This window comes from Embiotoca jacksoni, unplaced genomic scaffold, assembly GCF_022577435.1.
Source record: "Embiotoca jacksoni isolate LCO1_2020_lvr unplaced genomic scaffold, fEmbJac1.0.p SCAF_11, whole genome shotgun sequence".
Classification (NCBI taxonomy): domain Eukaryota; kingdom Metazoa; phylum Chordata; class Actinopteri; family Embiotocidae; genus Embiotoca; species Embiotoca jacksoni.
Window position 1 is genome coordinate 7,007,401 of NW_027185241.1, and position 18,748 is coordinate 7,026,148.

The window sequence follows — 18,748 nt, forward strand, 5'->3', positions numbered from 1 at the left end:
AGCGCTCCCTCTGGCGGGGCTGGGCGGGACGGTTACATCCCCACCAAAAGGTAACAGGTTGCAGTCCCACCATAATGAACTTGTTGCTGCGTTAATTTGCGTGGGAGTTGTTGTTTTCCACCCACTTCTCTGCGGAGACTTTGATGGACGTCTGTGTGAAAACATCTGATTTGTCATCGGCATTACGGGAGGCGACGATCAAAGAGGAGCAGAGGACTAAATTCAGAAAAAGAGGTAAACTTTACGGTTGGTGTTGGACCTCTCTTTAGCCAGGCGGCTAAACCAGACAGACACGACTTGTCTTGACAGTTTCGTTACAGCCTCTGTAACAGCGTCTCAGCCGCAGTGTGGCACTTGCTTCTTCGTTTCAGTCAGTTGTGTGTTAATTTGTGATAGTGTTGTGTCCCTGTCTGTGTGTTCAGTTTAGCTTGGTGGCTAACGATGTTTCGATAGACAGACAGGGACCTGAGCTACCAGCTAACGTTACTTCAGGATAACTGTTGGTATGTGTTGGAAAACAAATGTGAGAAATGCCTCTGTGGTCACTTATACGTCTGTGAAAGTAAAAAAAATTAAAAAAAAGTCAGCTGAATGAGGATTATTTTAAAGCCAAAGGAGTTTAAATGTAAGAGCAGTGTCAGTTCATGTTTATGTACAAGCCAAGATAAAGATAATTATATCTTAGTGTACACCTGTGCTGCTTGGGAATTTGTACATGGAAAAACTGTACACTGAGAAAAAGGTTTACCTCGCTGTTAAGGCTTCAAGGCTAAATTAAACCATATTCAAAGTTGTTAGAGACCTTAAATGGTGAAAAAGGTAAACAAAAAAGAGTAAATAAGCCTAAAATGCAGTGAAATATTTATTGTACCTCTGCAGTACAAAGGAGCTCCTCAGCTCAGATGAAACTGATGACACAGGCGAGAAGAAGCAGCAGATTACAGTGTTGAAATGGGGAAGGGCTCGTGAATGATATCATGAATTTCACTAATTATAGCACTGAACCTGCCAAACCACTGGCACAGTTTCATTTTCAAAACGTTGAATATGCTCAACTACGGACAAGCAGATAAAACTGCTCCAATGTTACAAGCAGTTATTACACTCAAGCATGAAGATAAAATGTCACAAATGATCAGCCTCACTCCCATTAACACACCCAGTCCCGTGGAAGTGAGAAGAACGGGGAGAAACAAGTGTCAGGAATGTGGAGAAAGGGAGGGGCGTATTTAGGTGCTCCTAATATGGTGTCATGTGTGTACTATTTGGTAACACTGAAGTCTTTCTTTGTCATGCCAATGAACCCCATTAGATTAGAAAAGAGGAACAAATGGCTGTTTGTTTGAGTGTGAAAGAAGAGCAGTGGCAGGTTTGGACAGAGAGACTGACTGCAGGAGAGAGGATGAGGGTCTGGTTTTATGTCAAGAATGTAATTGAGAGGCGAGAGAATACTCTGAGGACCGAGTGGCTGCCTGACTGTCCTTTCACAACAGAGAACTTGTGTTACTTATACCTTCATGTTTGTATTCTCCAGGTTATGCCTGTAAAACTTAATGATTCACTTGAAGGAAAAGGGCAGACTTTTACTGCATGCCCATGTCGACTTTATAGGATGCTATAAACTAGCTCTTAAAGAGTTAGTCCAATAATCAAATTGTTATTCAGCTGAAACAATCAGTTGCTGATTAATTTATATTCTTTTAAAAAGCCAAATATTCTCAAACGTGAGGAATAGATGCTTTTCTCTCTGTTTGTTGCCTGAAAGTCATTCTTGGCATTGGAAACAATAGTTTGACCTAAAAACATCTTACTCGGACCAGCTGTTTTTACGTGTTTTCAGCCTCATCTCCCGCTCTTTCTCAGCAGAAAAACTGGTTCACTCAAGGAGTTTTCATCCTTGAGTTGCAAATTATTTTATTTTTTTTGTCCGACTAAATTCAATATATATGTTTTACAAAGCAAATGGTTTGTGGTAGTAATGTTCAGACTCAGCTGTTTTGCAGTCAGTAACTATATCCATGTTTTGTCCACACATACTTACAACGCAGTATGTATTTATTATGACATACTATGAGGATAAATAAAGACATTGGGCAGGCAACTGTGTATACAGTCTTAGAATGATTTTTGGCTCAGTTAACCTCCACCCTTTGCTGCTATCTCTTGCTGTATTAGTTTTAGACCCGGCCAGAGATGAAGTGACCGCATGAACCGTGCGGACTCTATGAGTCAGCAGAGGCACTTGCACGATCCCACACGTTGCTGTTGTTTTATTTCTCTCCTCGCGCCCTCTAATCTCTAATTCTATTTCCCATTTTCATCTCGGATCTTAACAGGGAATCAGCTGCAATTCAATTTGCTCCGTGAGAATTCAATTTAAGGCCAGAGGCAGAGGGCCCGTCAACATAACTGCAGGGCAACAGAATCAAAAAGACCCACATAGACGTGACGCAGCTGGGCAAGTAAGATTGAAAAGGCTAGTGTGTTGTTAAAGTCACATCCTGATACGAGACTGATTTAGAAACTTATGATTGAGACCCTGAAGCCTTGTAAAAAAAACAAAACACTAGAATGCCAAAACATTGTATTTTATTATCATTTAACATTTCCATTATTTACTAAATTATTTGTTTGATCTACAAAATGTCAGAACATGGCAATAAGTCAGAATTTTTCATCATCGTAATATCTTAAAGCCCAATGTGCTATCACCAGAGAGCTTGTTTTGTCCAAACATCCGCCCCAAACCCAAAGATCATCAGTTAACCATCACGAGAAACAGAAAAAGGAGCAAATCCTCTTGACTAAGAAGCCAAAATGATTACCATTCAATCACTAATTGTTCAATCCACTAACATTTCATGTATAGAGAATAAACACAATGTTTCTTTGAAATAACCAAAGCCATAACCTTAGATGTGAGTGGCATGTTAATTTCACAGTGGATTACAGAAAATCTTGTTTGATATCCTACTTTCAGTGTGGAAAAGGATGATTATCTTGGAGAGGTGTGGAAAGACATTAGCTTTGGGGTGAAACCTTAAAAGGGATGTATGGGGACCTCAATGTAGGTTATGAAACTAATGAGACTAATTGTAATCAGATAGACAGTGTGATGGAGAAGGGAGGGGGGGGGGGGGTAATTTCTGCATTCTCAGAATTGTTGCCCTTATTTTCTGCCCCACATCAGCTGGACAATAGGATGGTTTTCCCCCCTCATCCCCGTTCCCCTCGGACCTGGCAGTGTGTCCTTCCTCTGTGACAAATCAAAAATGAAACTGATGAAAACATGCAGATGAATGAGGATATTCAGAGATGAAAATAAGATCTCTGCTTCACAGCTGTATTTCTGTAAGTTGGTTTGGCCTTCTCGGAGCTCAGACTCTGTCACATTAAGTTAGTGGATATTGTATTATGCATTTCTTGTGTAACACTTCTATCCCACCGTCGTCTGTGCTTGACATGTTTGCTTGACCTTGGTGTAAAGACAGCATGCTGCAGACTTCGCGCTCGACTTCACTAACTTGTTGTGACACGGTGCTTCCTCTGAGGTTCCCAAAGGGTGGAAAAGAATCGACTAACTCCACACATTCAATAAGTAGGTCTGTCTATGGACAATGCTCCTGCACCACAAGCGCACAGACACCTTCAAGGTCATCAATGTCATCTTGAATGATGTCACTTCCTTCATTGACAGGCCGGGCATTACCTCCCCCTGATCTTGCTCTGAAATTGTTTCATATACAAAGATTCATTTTCATAACGAGGACTATCGTTTTTCTTCTTGGCTCACTTTGCTGATAGTATTTTATTCACTTCTTTGTAAGAATAGCTTGGCAGGTTTCGTGCTGTGTCATACCGCTTCCAAAATCAGTAAAGAAATAAAAGAAAAATATGTGTGTAGGCCTTCAGTAATGTCTATATCAGGTCAGAACCGAGTTAATGTATTTAAATGGTTAGTTTTGTAGCCAGTCCTTTGTGTGTACGGGAGGCAGGCTTGTTCTCAGGAACTGCTTGACTTTGGATTTTATCACACAAAGCACTGATAAGAGAAGAAAAGTGGAGTGTTTTTTTTCTGTCTCTCACTTCACCCTTCCTTTGTGTCTCCCAACCCACTTTCTGTCTCTCACTTCGGAAAGCTGTGGCGAGGGAGTGAAAGGTGAAAGCAGAGAGGTCAGGAGGGAGTGCTGTAATAGTTTTAGAGTGAGTTTAATGAACCATACCATTGTTATGACATGGGGATGAAAATGTGACCTCACGCAAGGCATAAACAGACCGTCGATGTAATACCTACAATACTCTCTTCAATTATTGCCAGAGAAGAATAAGATTGGCCGTGACTAAACCTTTCCATAAATACAGTCAGTGCAGGACAAATTTTAGAATGTCTCATAGTATGTTATCAAATTGTAGAAAAAGGGAGGATTAGGCAGTCAAGAAATAAAAAAAAAGTGGAGAAAATGCACAGAGAAATAATGAAAAGAGCCATTACAGACGACTAGTTGCTATGGTACCTGTCTGTATTCAAGCTGTCAAAGTTTTGTTGAGGGAATTAGCTTTGGTATTTGGCTTTAAAAGTTCCAAAAGTTTGGAAAGGCTTAGCTGGTCCTCACAAGGGGAAAATGATATGTGGGTGTGTGCTCTCAGGTTAATGACTAATGGAGAGCACTGAGGACAAAGTCCACACAAGCAGTCAAGAGCCACAAACTAAGTGTTACTACCTATAAATCTGTGTCTGTGTTTGGTCAGAGAAAAGCAGTGTCCCTGAGCTTTTACATTTCAGCATTACTTCTTAATGTAGGTCCAGTGTCTAGGCATTCTTTGTTCGATTTCTTAATTGGAGGAATTTTTGAGGCTGATACTGATATTGATATTTTTATACATAAACAAGTAATCTTGATACACTGACCCCTTAGATGTGTTGTAGATTGAAAATGTCTGATTCGGATAAAAGCTGTGTGAAACATCTGAAAAAAAAAAAATCATCTCACCGGTGATTTTCTGATGGAAAAACACATACACTGTCATAGTTGTTGAGATCAATCTTTAATATCCTCAATGAGCTAATATCAGCTGATTTATTGGCCTGGGCAGTTTATAGGTGTAGCTATACTTGTACGTTTTTCCAATATTAGTCATTTTTAGATACCACATGCAGAAATTATTTTTTTGCTTTGATATAATTTTACAATAATTGAATAATATAAGAAACCAGTTATAGCTCAGGTCTGAAGATTAACTTTACAGCAATATGGACAAAATCAAATCTCTAATATTTTTGGTCAATTACTTTGATATAAATTTTGCATTTATATTGTCGGGGTGGCTATTGGTGCTTTAACTAAATATTTATGAAATTAAATTTTTGATAAATAATCATCCGTCTTATGAATATAATGACAAAACGGGTAAAGGTAAATAAGAGAACAGTCTGGTAATTTCAGACAATTATATCACTTAATGCAGTCATTAAAACCAGACAACACTTATGCCACATCACAATATTATTATCAATATCCAAAATGTAAGCCAATATCCAGTATAATATCATATCAATTTAAAATCAATATATTACCCAGCCATTCATGTGTTCATGAAAAAATATAAGTTGCTGTGGACAAAAGCAAATGAAGTCGACCAAAACATCTGTATTTGGTTTAGGGGTATGCATTCGGGTTATGATAGTATCAGACTAAAGAAAATGTGTTGCCTGGTGGAGTAAATGATTAAAAATGTTGTGTATGCCCTAATCAATTTTTTTTCATCCTCCTTCTTCTTCTTCTCCTGCTCTCCGCTGTGTTACCAGCATGAGCACACCATCTTCAGGTCAGAAGACCCCAGTGGACTACGGTGTCCAGATCCGCTTCATCAATGATCCCCATGGTACAGGTGGAGGGCAGCCTGTTTCCCAGCCCAAGTCCAAGACTCAGAGCACCTCCAAATATGGTGTGGCAGTCAGGGTGCAGGGTATCGCTGGCCAGCCGTATGTGGTCTTAAAGGATGGACATAAGGGAGACTCATACGGAGTCCAGCTGAAGACCGAGTACCCTTCTGGCTATAGCAGCCTTCCCCGGAGAAGAGAGAAGGCCGAGCCAAGAACAGAGGGGGCGGATGTCGGAGAAGGAGGAGGGCAGGGAGGGGCACTACGTCGGGCACAGTCCCATGGGTCACTGTTAGACAGGGATGGAGAAGACAGTGAGGATTTTCAGCTGTCGAGACCACCAGGGGATGGGAAGTCTGGTAGTTATGGGAATCTGGATGGAGGAATTGGAATAAGGGGTAGTGACAGAGAAGGGGGCATTGAAAGGAATATGTGGGATAGATCGTATCAGGCAGGGCAGGACAGGTCACTGGAGTCACTGAGGGACAGTCATTCTCACCCTGACCCTCCTCAACACACAAACGAGGTTCACTCTAATCAGAGGCACACTGGTGTTAACAGAATGATAAACAGGTTTGATGGTGGCCAGCAGAGAGGCCTCCTTCCTGCACAACAACAACATCCCAGAGCTACACCTCCTCTCCTCACCACCAACCCCTACACCTCACCTCCGTCCTCAACTCACAGCAGTTTGGGACGCAACCAGTGGACTTCAGTGGAGCCACCACAGACTACCCTGACAGAGGTACAAGTAAGAATTACATTTTTTCCGGTTGGGTATTACAGCCTATTTTATAGTGAACTCAAAAACACAACAAAGCATGCAACATTGCAAGAGTAGCTTTCTGATCTATGTCTTAAGGTGACCCCTGACCTTTTGCTGGACCAGGGTCAGAGTGCAGAGATGAGCAGTGAGGAAGAGCAGGTCATGAAGACCGTATACAACATCCTGAGACAAGGGTGTGTATCAGTTATCCTGCACATTGAGATTTTATTCAGCTTTATGAAATATTCATGAATATTAAAAGTGAATAAAGCCATTGACTATTTTCACCTTCCTCAGGACCAAAGAAAATGATGTTGTCATCAGACACAAGGCCAAGATGATCTTTCAGAAGATTCAGAGCCTTAAGGTTTGTTCTTTTTGAAGTTATTGGATTCTGTGAGGAGTTTTTCAGCTGTTTAATGAAGAGACAGTTTACTCTTATGTCTCCCCTTACACTCTTGTCTTTCACAGCCTAGAGAAAGCCCTAGGGAAGAGTGGGTGAGAGAAAAAGGGGAGCTTGAGGCAAAAATGGCTAAACTGCAAACTGCCCTGCAGGAAGAAAGGAGGGTAAGTGGAGCAGAGAAGAGAATATTAGGAGGCAGAGGTATCTTATGACCTTCAGTCATATGACCTTCAGTCATAAGACAATGTTAGCCTTCTTTCTTCCCTTTTTAATGCCTCAAAAACAAAGTTTGAATAGGTGTCACTCTTCAATGCTCAACCTTTATGGAGGGAAGAGAAGGAGAAAGACGTAGAGAATGCGCGCTGGAGTTTTGGTTGGTTACTCTCTTAATCGAGCTGGCCGACTGGAACCGACTGCCACCGGAGGATATTAACATTCAGAGAGTAACGTGCCAAATTAACTCAACTCTATAAATCCATGGATCACATCGAGTGCCACACATAAACATCCGTCCACGTCTCCTCGAAATGAGAGCAGTAAATGCCACTGAAGGAAATAGATTCACCAACCAAACTGGTTAGTTGAGAGGAGGAAACTTTCCTCAGAGTTTTTATGCCTCTCTAACCAGGAGGGCTGGGGGGTTCATTTGAGTGTGCTTCAGATTAATCCTCCCGATTAATCCTTAAAGCTGTGTGGTCTGGTCTGAGTTGCTCACACGCACACAATAATCTAGCTTCAATAATGACTTGTTATATATTGGTTTAAGGATGCCGGGCAGGTCCTAATCTCTAATAGCTCCTAAAAACTTAATCCCTTATATATATCAATCGGGGGCCAAATGCAAGTCTGCCTTAGCGTTTCCTAAAAGTGCATTGTTTATTCCAGCAGAGCCACCTGATGTCTTATGTTTCACCGCTCTCATTTATTCATCATGTCTGCTTGTGTGTAGGACTCTGTTCGCAATTCTGATCCCGCTCTGAAAGCTGAGCTCGAGTCCTGTCTGGATGAAAATCTGCAACTCCAGGAGATGCTGGACCGCAAGAAAAAAGAATTAAATGAAACACAATCAGAGTGAGAACACAACAGCACACACACACACACAGACGGAGGGAAGCAGGAAGGGTACCATTATCTGTGAGCTAGGAGTGAGACAGTCCCACAAAACAAGCAGCTACTGTAACTTATTCACAAGACAAACAACTATGTCAGTCATTTGAATTCAGAGAATCATTCACGGGTGTGTGTATGTTGTTTTTTTTCCTCACAGGCTGACTCAGCTGCGAATGGATCGGGAGAATGCAGAGACTCGGGTCAGAGAGATGGAGGACCAGCTGGCTGAGTTTCAAGATGAACTGAGAAGAGAAAACAGCAACAAGACGGTACCACAGACACATGGTCACACAAACACGTGCACACAGATTTATCTCACCCCGCTATTGGATTTTGTTTTACAAATAAGACTCAAATCTAGAGTAAATACTTTCTTATAATAGCATTTTTATCATTCAGGATCCTATTTACAGGTTGAATAAGCCTTGACTGTTAAAAGAAACAATAACTTTTAGGTTGTACAGGGCGGAGTAATCAAATGTTGATACTGTATATTCCTTGTGTGTGCAGGACTTGGTGTCTTGTCAAGCACAGCTGATGGAGGTGTGCCAGCTGAAACAGAAGCTGGAGGAGACACTAAGACAGAGAGGGAGGGAGCTTACAGCTTTGAAAGGCGCTCTGAAGGAGGAGGTGGCAACGCATGACAAAGAGATCGAGGCGCTCCGAGAGCAGTACAGCGCTGACATGGAGAAGCTCCGCGGCAGCATGGAGCAGGTGTCTGAGGTGTGTGACGCTCAGATTATCCAGCTGAACATCTCACATATTTGACAAATGTTTCTGAGCTGGAGACAAAAGTGGGCAAACCAGGCTCCCAGTGAGAGAAACTTCATGGCAAAACTCCTAGAAACCCCTTCTACATGCTTCTAAGTTTTGTCCTTTGCAATGACAACCAGTATTTTTTCGGGCAGCGGCCTGTTCCACAATAGTGTTCCGCAACTACTTCACGCAGTTGAAGAATGGTGCCAGCATCCTGTATCCTAAATTATTGTCATTTTGAAATTACAGAGCAGTTTGCAATTTCTACAATTTAAGATGAGAGATGGCGCCTGCACATTGCAAATTTCATAAAGCCGGGCCCCGAATATCTTCCGATTCAGTTTAATTCATTTCGATTCTTAATGATTCAGTCACATCAGATAAATACCAATGTTGCATAAAGACTTTCTCAGAATTTATCCAAGAAACTTCTATTTTTTTCAACATTCAAGAAATGAGGCACACTGTTGTTTCCTTGGATCAAAATTGCACTTTGTACTCTGAATTGTAAACAGAATTCCCATAAATAAGTGTTGACTAAGCAGTCTACAATTCACTAAAAACACACTGCATAAAAATGCCAGCGATAGAATACGACATGGTGTCAATTCTTCCGTCTTCTACTTAAGTCTCACGCAGGGATTGAGGCTGAGCGGCAGCGTGTAAATGCATCAGTTCGCTCATTGCAGCAGCAGTTGGAGGACTGTAGAGATGAGAGCAGCCACTGGATGGAGCAGTTTCATGGCACCAGAGACGATCTTCGAACAACAAAACAAGAGTGAGTCTATAGACTTAACAATTCAAACGTAACCATTGAATTGTTTACAGAGTTTATTCATCATTACTTGCGTGGCTTCGCGGTTTCCAATGTTTACCTGGACATGGATTTTGTCACCGTCTTTCATGGTTTGATTTGGCACTTACTTCACCACTAATAATGTGTTTTCCATTTTTTTCTCTCTCATTCTACCTGGTAAATGTTTCTCCCTCTCTCTGTCAGAGAGCCACCGAGCAACCCTGAAACACAGTGAGAGTCATTAATTAAACAGCATTTGTGTTTAGATGTGTAGACGTGGCTAACTGTGCTAACAGCTGTCTGTGTAGTGCCGAGGCCATTCACAGTCCATTCGCCTAATTCATGACTTTTAGCCCTAATTCATCACTGGGGTTCTGTTTTTACACAAGTGTGTGTGACCAAATATGGATGATATTCATTTTAGTTAATGAGTCCCAGTTTGAATGTGGACAGTATTGTTGCTGATTACAAGCTACAGCTTTGAGCTTCAGGAAATTATATCTTTAAATTATTCACCGTGTTCATACAGTGAATTCAATCACTTTCAACACTTTATGTAATCATATAAGATGCAGATGAGTGGTGTGGATGGTCTTATATTTATGTCTGTATTTAGCAAAAAAAACATTGTAGATTTTTTTTTATGTGATATATCTGACGGTAATGTGGTCAAAAGGAATGGTGATTTATTTCGTGTTATTTGAAGAATAAATAATCAGCTATTTTTCCATTCACTACCCCAGAGTAAATTATGATCACTTATGAGGCACAAATACAATCCGTCTACTGCTGATCAGATAATGAAGCAGTACTTCGAATAACCTTAATGCTCCGAAATGTTGAGATCGGATGTGCGTGTATGTTTCGCAGACTCCTGCAAGCCCGTCTGGAGAAAGAGGAATTTGAGGAGGAACTAAAGGAGCTCCAGGAGAAAGTGAGCACCATGACAAAACAGATGCAAGACCCCAGCCAGACGCAGACTCTCAACCAGGTGCAGTAAACATGCCCTAAATTCCACATCATCACTGATGCACTGGTGAATGACCTGTTTAACAAAAGTCAGGCACTTCAACCAGCAAGCTGTAAAATTTCTGTTCAGGAGCTCCAGCGATGCAGCGCTGATCTGCAGAAGGCAAAGTCTGCGCTGGAAAAGCAGAGGACGGAGTTTGACAAGAAGGTCATGGAAGTCATCTCCATAAAAAAGTCTCACCAGAACCAGGAGGCTGAACTGAAGTATGAAATTGACAGACTAAAGGACCAGTTACAGAGGGCCAAGGACGACTGTGCTAAAGCCCAAGAGAAAAATAAACAGGTGGGTTTAATCTCACAGTTAAGGGCTGAAACATCCTAAAGGGAGCGTAGACCTCCATCAAGGCCGACAGTCCACTCTGCTGTAATTTTCTGTAACCGCAACTACTATACATGACTGAATAGATCCAAAACTACCATTAGAATGATGTCAACTGTTGTTCCGGTTCTCCCCTATGAAACCGCTGTCCCCTGAGTGCTTCATAATGACTGCTTTCTGTATTCAGTTTGACCAGAGAAACATTTAAACATCTGACACGCTGAGCAGGAGAGAGAAGGAAAAACAGGGAGAGAAAAAAGTAATTGCTAACTGCTCAGCTTGTGCACCCAAAATAGCACATTTGGTATCAAATTAGCCAGAAATTTTGCAACACAGGTGCTTGAATAGAGCATGTCTTACAAATCGAAATTGTAAGAGAGATTTAGTGTTGGTGATCGACTATAAATCCGCGAACAGCAGCACTGCACAGTGATAACAACAGGAAGTGACACAATAAGCTTTCCATGATGTCGGATGCAAATTGCAGGATCCAGGAATAACTTGTATGGGATTAAGTGTGCCAAATGGCCCATTTTACAATGTTAATGAAAGTAAAAAAATTATTAATAGACCCGCCCGGTGAACTCGATCCATTTCAAAATTGAAAAGGGGTTACCTGACTAGCACAAAACAGTGTGATGTGTATTTGATGCTGATAGCATGATGAGATTTGCATTTGAATTTTTGAATGGTTATACAAAGACAACTCTTGGTTGTATCCCTCCTTTGTCTTCCTTGCTATAGCTCCCAGACCCAGCCACCATGTCAGAGCTCGAGCAGAAACTTGTCGAAGCACAATGTGAAGCTGGCCAGCTCAAAGAGAAACTCTCATCAGCTGAGGAGGAACTGGATATCAGTAAAACACGTCTGAGCAGAGCTCAAATGGACATGAACTCACTCCAAGACATCCAGCAGGAGCAGGAGGCGTCCAACACTCGTCTCAAAGAGAGACTCTCGAGATTAGAGGTAGGGTTGTTAAGGTTACATCCTTTCAAACAACACCATCCAACTCAGGGTGTGTGTAGATACCCTGAAAGCAGTAGACATCCAAGCATAACTGGAAATCCTATGTGGTTTAGACTCAGCTGCAGACCAGAGCTACAGAGAGCTCAGAGGCTGAGCTGGCTCTCGACACTGAGGTGAGAGGCCTGAGATCTGAGCTAGATGAGGCCAAGAGAAAAGCTTCCAGACTGAGCCAGGAGCACCAAGAACTCGTCCTGCGTCTGGAGGATTTAGAAAAGGACAAGGAGACACTCAAACAGACCATCAGCCAGCTGGAAGAGACCAAACGACAGCAGGAGAGAGCTCTGGAGAAACTCAACAAAGAAGTAAGAACGATAGATCTGTTTTATGCCTTTGCGAATGATGAAAGCCTGTGCAGCTTTGATTGTCCTCGCTGCTCATTGGAGAATACACAACGCAACAAATTCATACTCTTTTTGTTTTGACTTGTCTCCCCTTCACCTCCCTGTCAGCATGACTCTCTGACTGTGTCCTCAAAAGAGGAGTCGCAGGCTTTCAGGGTTCAACTGGAGGAACAGAGAGAGAGAGCACGCAAGGAAATGCAGGAGGCGCAACGTCACGGAAAGGACGCTCAGTCTGAGCTGGAAAGAAACCATATAAATCTCAGGAGACTGGAGGAAGAAGTGGGTTTGTTTTTTGAATGTTTGAGTGAATGCTTTGTCTCGTGCTCAGCCTATGATTTCAATAATTTTGACATATCATATTCATGAAGCATGCTTGGCTGATTTGGAATTTGGAAAACAACAGGAGGAACATTCAGTGTGGCATTCCTGTGTCTGATATTATGATGAATTTGAATAGATGTCACGACAGAAGAAAGAGCTGCTGCTTGCGTGTGAGGAGAGAGACAACCACCAGCTGGATAAGGAGCTTCTCACCAACAGATTGCGCCACCTAGAGGGAGAGAAAGAGGCCAGCAAAAATGGCTGCAATGAGAAAACCCGGGAGATCCGCGTCTTGGAGGTAAGATGCTCGGTGTGAACTGTGACTATTAATAGTTCTGCTCATCATACACTGACTGTGGCAGTGTGCAAATTTTACTTAGATTTGATTTTTGACTTTATTGATCCCACAGTGGGGAAATTCGGGCGTCACAGCAGCTTAGAAAGAACAAAAAGGTGCACACAATATCAAAAAGAGCAGTGAATAAATACACCCGCAGACTACATACACAAAAAAATAAATAAATAAATACAGTTTGGGATGAATGGAAAAAGTGACCAGTGCAATAAAAATCAAATGAATATGAATATTGCCACATTATTTTATGGTGACACATCTTTATATTTCTTTTGTCTACCCATCATCAAGATTTACAGATTAGCATGTAGATTTATGTGCTGCACATAACCTTAATCAATTTTGAATAATTATGATGAAAATTAGCCGTGTGACTTGTTTATTATTTTATGACACAGTCTTTTTCCTCTTCTCTGTCAGGATAAGCTGAAGCGTGTGGAGTTGGAGCTGGAGGAGGAGAAAAGCAGCGTGGAGATGCTGACAGACCGATTTGCCCGGTGCAGAGACCAGATCGATCAGCTGCGCTCTGAGCTCATGCAGGAGAGATCCTCCAAACAGGACCTGGAGCTGGATAAGGCCGCCATGGAGAGACACGTATGTCCACGTACACCACGTTTGTGCTTGTCATCGCTAGAAACCGAATTCTTCATTTAAGTACACTTTTTACTTTTGCACTTCTGTATTCTCACTCCAGTTAAAATTGCAGCCTTTAGGGGAAATTCCAACACCTCTGCTGACCTTTCACTTGAGTGTATTTTTAGTGTTGTTGAACTGCTGTCTGTGCGCGTCTGCCCTTGCAGCTGAAGGAGCTGCGGGGTCGTGTGGCTGACATGGAGGGCCAGACTCGCTCTTCAGCAGGACTCTCCCAACTGGAAAACAATATCCAGGAGCTGGAAGAACGCCTGCGTGGTGAGGAAAGGTACAGGAAACATGCTCGGACACATTTTTTTCACCCTTTGTTTGACAAATGAATATTTCAAATGTTTTTGTATAGAATCCACTAAAATTCAGAGAATGCCATTTTTTATTTTTATATATTTTGGGTGTGGCACCAGTGTAGGTTTTTGTCATCACACATTTTGTATGCCTCTGCGTGGCAATACCAGTGGTTGAAGGCATTGTGTTTTCGGGTTGACTGTCCGTCCAAATTGGGAAATTTCTTCAAATTTGGCACAAATGTTCACTTGGATTTAAGGATGAACTGAATAGATTTTGCTAGTAAAAAAAAAATCAAAGGTTACTGTGACACCCCACACCCCCCCAAATACATTTGTGGCCGTAACCCAAGAATTAATATGACAAAATTTCACACAAATGTTTACTAGGATAATATTATGCAGTGATTATATTTTATATCCAAAAGGTCAAAGGTAAACTTCACTGTAAGATCATGATGTTCTGCACTTTTTTGGCCATTATTTAACACCATAACTTTGGAACAGTAGGGGAGATTCTGACCATATTTAACATTTGGTCAGACACTGACTTATTGACACTAATCTTGGGTGTTCACCTTAAAACTGTGCTGATTGTATAGTCATCAGAAACTTTTAATTTGGGTTCCTGTTTATCAAATCAAAGGGAGTTTACTTGGGAAGCGTGCAACAGTCTGTTTCATATTAATGCTGTTAAAATCCGACTCGCTACAAAGTGGCTTCACAACAGCAATGACTTGGCCAGTGTTTTGCTCAAGGGCATCTTGGCAGTAGCCCAGATGGGGAGCTAATCGTTACCACGCTTACAGTATATGTCCTGCATGCTTTCTTCATCTGACGTAAAGAGAGAAGAACTCTGTGTTGGCATCACAACGTCGTTTGGAGAGGAAACTAAAAGACCTCAATATGACGCTGGATGAGGAGAGACAAACACAATCTGAACAGAGAGACCAGGTATAAACATTCATCATGTACTAAATGTTAATGTTGAAATTTATTTAGAGACACAAGAAGACACCAACTTCACATGTACAGTCAAAACGCACTTAAATCGAATGTTGGGTTGCAGCTTGTTCTGAGAGTGAAGGCGCTGAAGAGGCAAGTGGATGAAGGTGAGACGGAGCTGGAAAGGATAGATGGACTGAGAAGAAAAGCTCAGAGAGACATGGAGGAACAGTTGGAGCTTAAAGAGGCCTTGGAGGCCAGAGTCACAGCACTGGAGACTGAACTCAAGTAAGCATTTCCCCTACTTTGTCTCCTTATTTTTGTGTCTCTTCTAGTTTGTTACTCACTGCGAGCTTTTGGTAACAATTATGCAAGACACTTCCTGGCAGCCAGATTATCACAGCGGTATTTGTGTGTATGAGGGAGTGAGTAACAAAGATACACTATCTTCTCCTCCTCCTTGTGTCACAGAGTGAATACAACTGTATGTAAATGACGCCATTATCAGTAAACCCAGATTCTTCAGCTGTGACACACAGATACAGACACCTGGTAGAGATTCACACAAACCCCTCGAGGTGCAGTATTTCGCAGTGTGATGTGGGTAAAACATACCAGCAATCACCCACGAGTGAAGAGGGTATTTCATTATCATCATCTCATCAAGTAAAATGGTGCATTACTCATCGACCTCAGGGGAAATTAAATTACAAACATGCTCCAACTAAGACCAGGGAAATGCATGTTATTTTCTTATATTACCAGCAGAGGGAGTGCTACGACCACCCCTTTCAGGATGATTACCGTTGACTGTGCAGACCTGCCAAATAGAGAAAAAAACATAAAGAATACTTTTGTGATAGACAACAGACAACAACAGTGACCATGAAAAGTGAATATGTTTATGTCTCACAGGAGGAAAACTCAGACAACCATACGCCCAGCTTTGGATTCCTCAGCCGTCAGCTCGGACGATGACGACAGCCTGTACGACCCCTCCACCATCACCTCCATCCTCACTGAGAGCAACCTTCAGACCAGCTCATGTTAAAGCAGCACTTAATTTTGCATTAGAAAGGTGGGGAAATATACAGTAACACTGCCAGGGCAAAAATAGAGGGAAATGTAGATAATGTTATTTGTAGATGGGGCGTAAAGACAAAAGGCTGAACGGTATGCACTACAGACAATGGCTGGTGGGAGGGGGGCGGGGATAGATGACCTACTATAGAGGTTAACAGGAGAATGATTTTCCAGACCAGAGTCAATGGAAGGAAACAAAACATCCTCAATATTTCAGGGAATTTTCTTCAGCTTACAGTATGCTCAGTTGTACTCCACAGTATAGCACAGTACAGTTGGAACAGCTCCATTTCATGCACATAGAAGAATTCCCAACATAAGGCTCAACACAAGGTACTCTAGCATACAAACACTCTACCAGTAACAAAGTAAATGGATCGTTAGGAGAGAAATGTAGCTGGAAACACATAAGTAGAGTATAATTGTTGCATTTTGTGGTACCATATTAGTCAGACCATTTCTGGGATGAGACTCTGGGTCAAGCACTTAATGTTACCAAGTCTGGCTGTGACTGAATACTCTCACTGTTTCCTGGTGTAGATCGTTCAGATGGGGGACTTTAGTTTTTAAACAGCCATCACTTGACTAAACTGATGAACTGTGAACTCAACGATGCACAGAAATGAAGTAACACTACTGGAAAAACTAGGACCAAACATTGAGATTAAGTGCATTATTGATAGTCACAAGTAATTTAATACTACACATAATATTCTTATTTTGTCTCAGTTAATTTACTAACATAACCAAATGTAATGTTTGAGTATTGCACATTGTTCTGACTGAATGAAATCTGTATTTTGTTAACTGAAAGTTAAAAAAAAACTAGTGCTTGCATATATTTTGGTTTGGAACAAGAGTTTACTCCACCAATCAGTCTTTAATGTCACATAATAGACAGGAATGCTGCATTTTATCAAAGGATGACAAAAGTAGCATTTCAATTGGATTCTCTAGGGCAGGATCACAAATTCTGCTTCCAACCTAATATTAAATGATACAAAGGTTTTGATTAAAATTACTAGGTATGTCTTTTTTCACTGTATCTGTGGCAGTTCTTGTAAAACGTCTTTTGTGGTTTGTAAATGAGGACAGAGAGCTGTCTGCTCATGAAATATTTTTTTTTTTGGCAGAATATGAAATATAAAAGTAGTTATTTTGATTTTAGTAAAAAAACAGCCAAAATATCTTCTGTCAGCTCAAAACTTCAAAGTCTGTTTGTAGAAGCTGCACAATTTCTATGCATTTCCTTTATATTAGGTCACCGAAACGTATATATACAACTGTCATTTAATTACAATGCCTTATAATTGTTTAAAAAAAAAAAATAATTTGTAATTGACATATTTTTGTGTAAAGAGTATTTAACATTTATAGATTGTTTTGTTTTTTGGAGCTGAATTTGTGAACAGTTTGAACAATCAGTAAAGTTAAAATTGCAATACATTTTTCTGCCATGTAATATTTGTCCAGGTCTTTTCAGTTAAACTGGAAAATGGCACTGAATATGATTTGTTAGATGTTGGATTTAAAGATGGTGGCATATTCTATAATTGTTGACTGGGAAAAGTTCACACTGACTGTACTTAAATAAATCTTTTTTCTATTGAGCAATAATTTAGCAACAATAAATGTATTAAGTTAAATTGGTACATCTTTGTCCTGTCATAATCTGAATTTTATTTAACTGCTTTTATTTTTGGCACTTCCCTTTGCCAGGAGGAGTCAAATTGGCTTTCAGCCTACTGAAGTATAAGTTTACAACGGAGATTTGTAACCTTCTTCAGTAAATTTCTCTGGAAGGGCAATTGACTTCATTGGAAGAGCTCGCTTTTGGAGGAAGTCAATAAATATTTCACATATAAGTCAAAGTGCAGTAATGCTCAAAGCAAAACCTAACATGTATTTCAGAGTTCTCTATTTAGTTTCTCTTGTAAAAATAACAACATGGGATTTATTTGTCGCCATACACAAGAGCCGCAGCACCTCTCCTCTAAATAAAAGTTATATGTAGAACGTGATGGACAGAAGCTACCAACTAACTTGTATCAAATCATCCCGATAATCTATGCAGAAACACATCCGTGCATCATTTGATAAATAATATATCTGATACCCTTCCATTGTTTGAAGACGTACATATGGGACTATTTCAAAAGATAGAAGATAATAGAGATGGTCATGTTTCTGTTTTGGCTGCAGGGCCATGCTTCTCTGGAATAAGAGGTTGTTATCTAATCCTGAGTTGCGTATTGCCAAGTGAGCCATTCTGTGGCCCCTACAGCAGCTGATTAAGCCCGTTGTATTTATTATCACTGCCAAAATAGATGACAAGGTCTGTGAATGTGTCCAGTCTGACTCCCAATCTGTATTCAAACATGTGTTTTGAACAGACAAATAGTTGAGGTGCAGCAGGTAATCCGCAGGTGTAACTAACAACTTTGACAACACGCCTTCCTTCCATTTGGTTTCAGCTGTGCCAAGGCTCTATACGGACTCAGTGGCATGAATGTTAATAACTACACATGTGCTTCTCTGCTATGGGAAAATGTCTGCAGGCTAAAACTTAGATAGTCTGTTCTTTATTTCTATCGGTACACAGATTTGTGTGTCTTGATTTAACATCCCGGTAGTTTGATATCTTCTCACAAGCACAGGCCTTCCCACCACCCAGTGGGGAGA

General features: G+C 41.0%; 1 protein-coding gene across 5 annotated transcripts; it reads left to right on the forward strand.

Annotated features, from left to right (window-relative positions):
* The first annotated feature begins 49 nt into the window (after nt 1-49).
* LOC138194214 (cingulin) lies at nt 50-17,718 on the forward strand. Of its 5 annotated transcripts, none has more exons than XM_069142770.1 (21): nt 50-234; nt 5,807-6,632; nt 6,744-6,841; nt 6,945-7,014; nt 7,119-7,214; nt 8,000-8,121; nt 8,318-8,429; nt 8,671-8,883; nt 9,546-9,694; nt 9,917-9,943; nt 10,583-10,703; nt 10,812-11,024; nt 11,805-12,026; nt 12,140-12,388; nt 12,536-12,706; nt 12,885-13,046; nt 13,524-13,697; nt 13,904-14,022; nt 14,884-14,992; nt 15,108-15,271; nt 15,899-17,718. In XM_069142770.1, the coding sequence occupies exons 2-21, from the start codon at nt 5,808-5,810 to the stop codon at nt 16,032-16,034; spliced, it is 3,552 nt and encodes a 1,183-aa protein (XP_068998871.1). In that variant the 5' UTR covers nt 50-234; nt 5,807; the 3' UTR covers nt 16,035-17,718. The 5 variants fall into 5 exon arrangements, with proteins under 5 accessions (XP_068998871.1, XP_068998874.1, XP_068998872.1 ...); XM_069142773.1 differs by having other exon boundaries at nt 6,771-6,841; XM_069142771.1 differs by having other exon boundaries at nt 5,807-6,626.
* The last annotated feature ends 1,030 nt before the right edge of the window (nt 17,719-18,748 follow it).

Coding starts and splice junctions, on each gene's coding strand:
- LOC138194214 (XM_069142770.1), top strand. CDS start 5,808: ATGAGCACACCATCTTCAGGTCAGAAGACCCCAGTGGACTACGGTGTC. Junction 6,842..6,944: donor TACAACATCCTGAGACAAGG/GTGTGTATCAGT, acceptor CACCTTCCTCAG/GACCAAAGAAAATGATGTTG. Junction 7,215..7,999: donor CCCTGCAGGAAGAAAGGAGG/GTAAGTGGAGCA, acceptor GCTTGTGTGTAG/GACTCTGTTCGCAATTCTGA.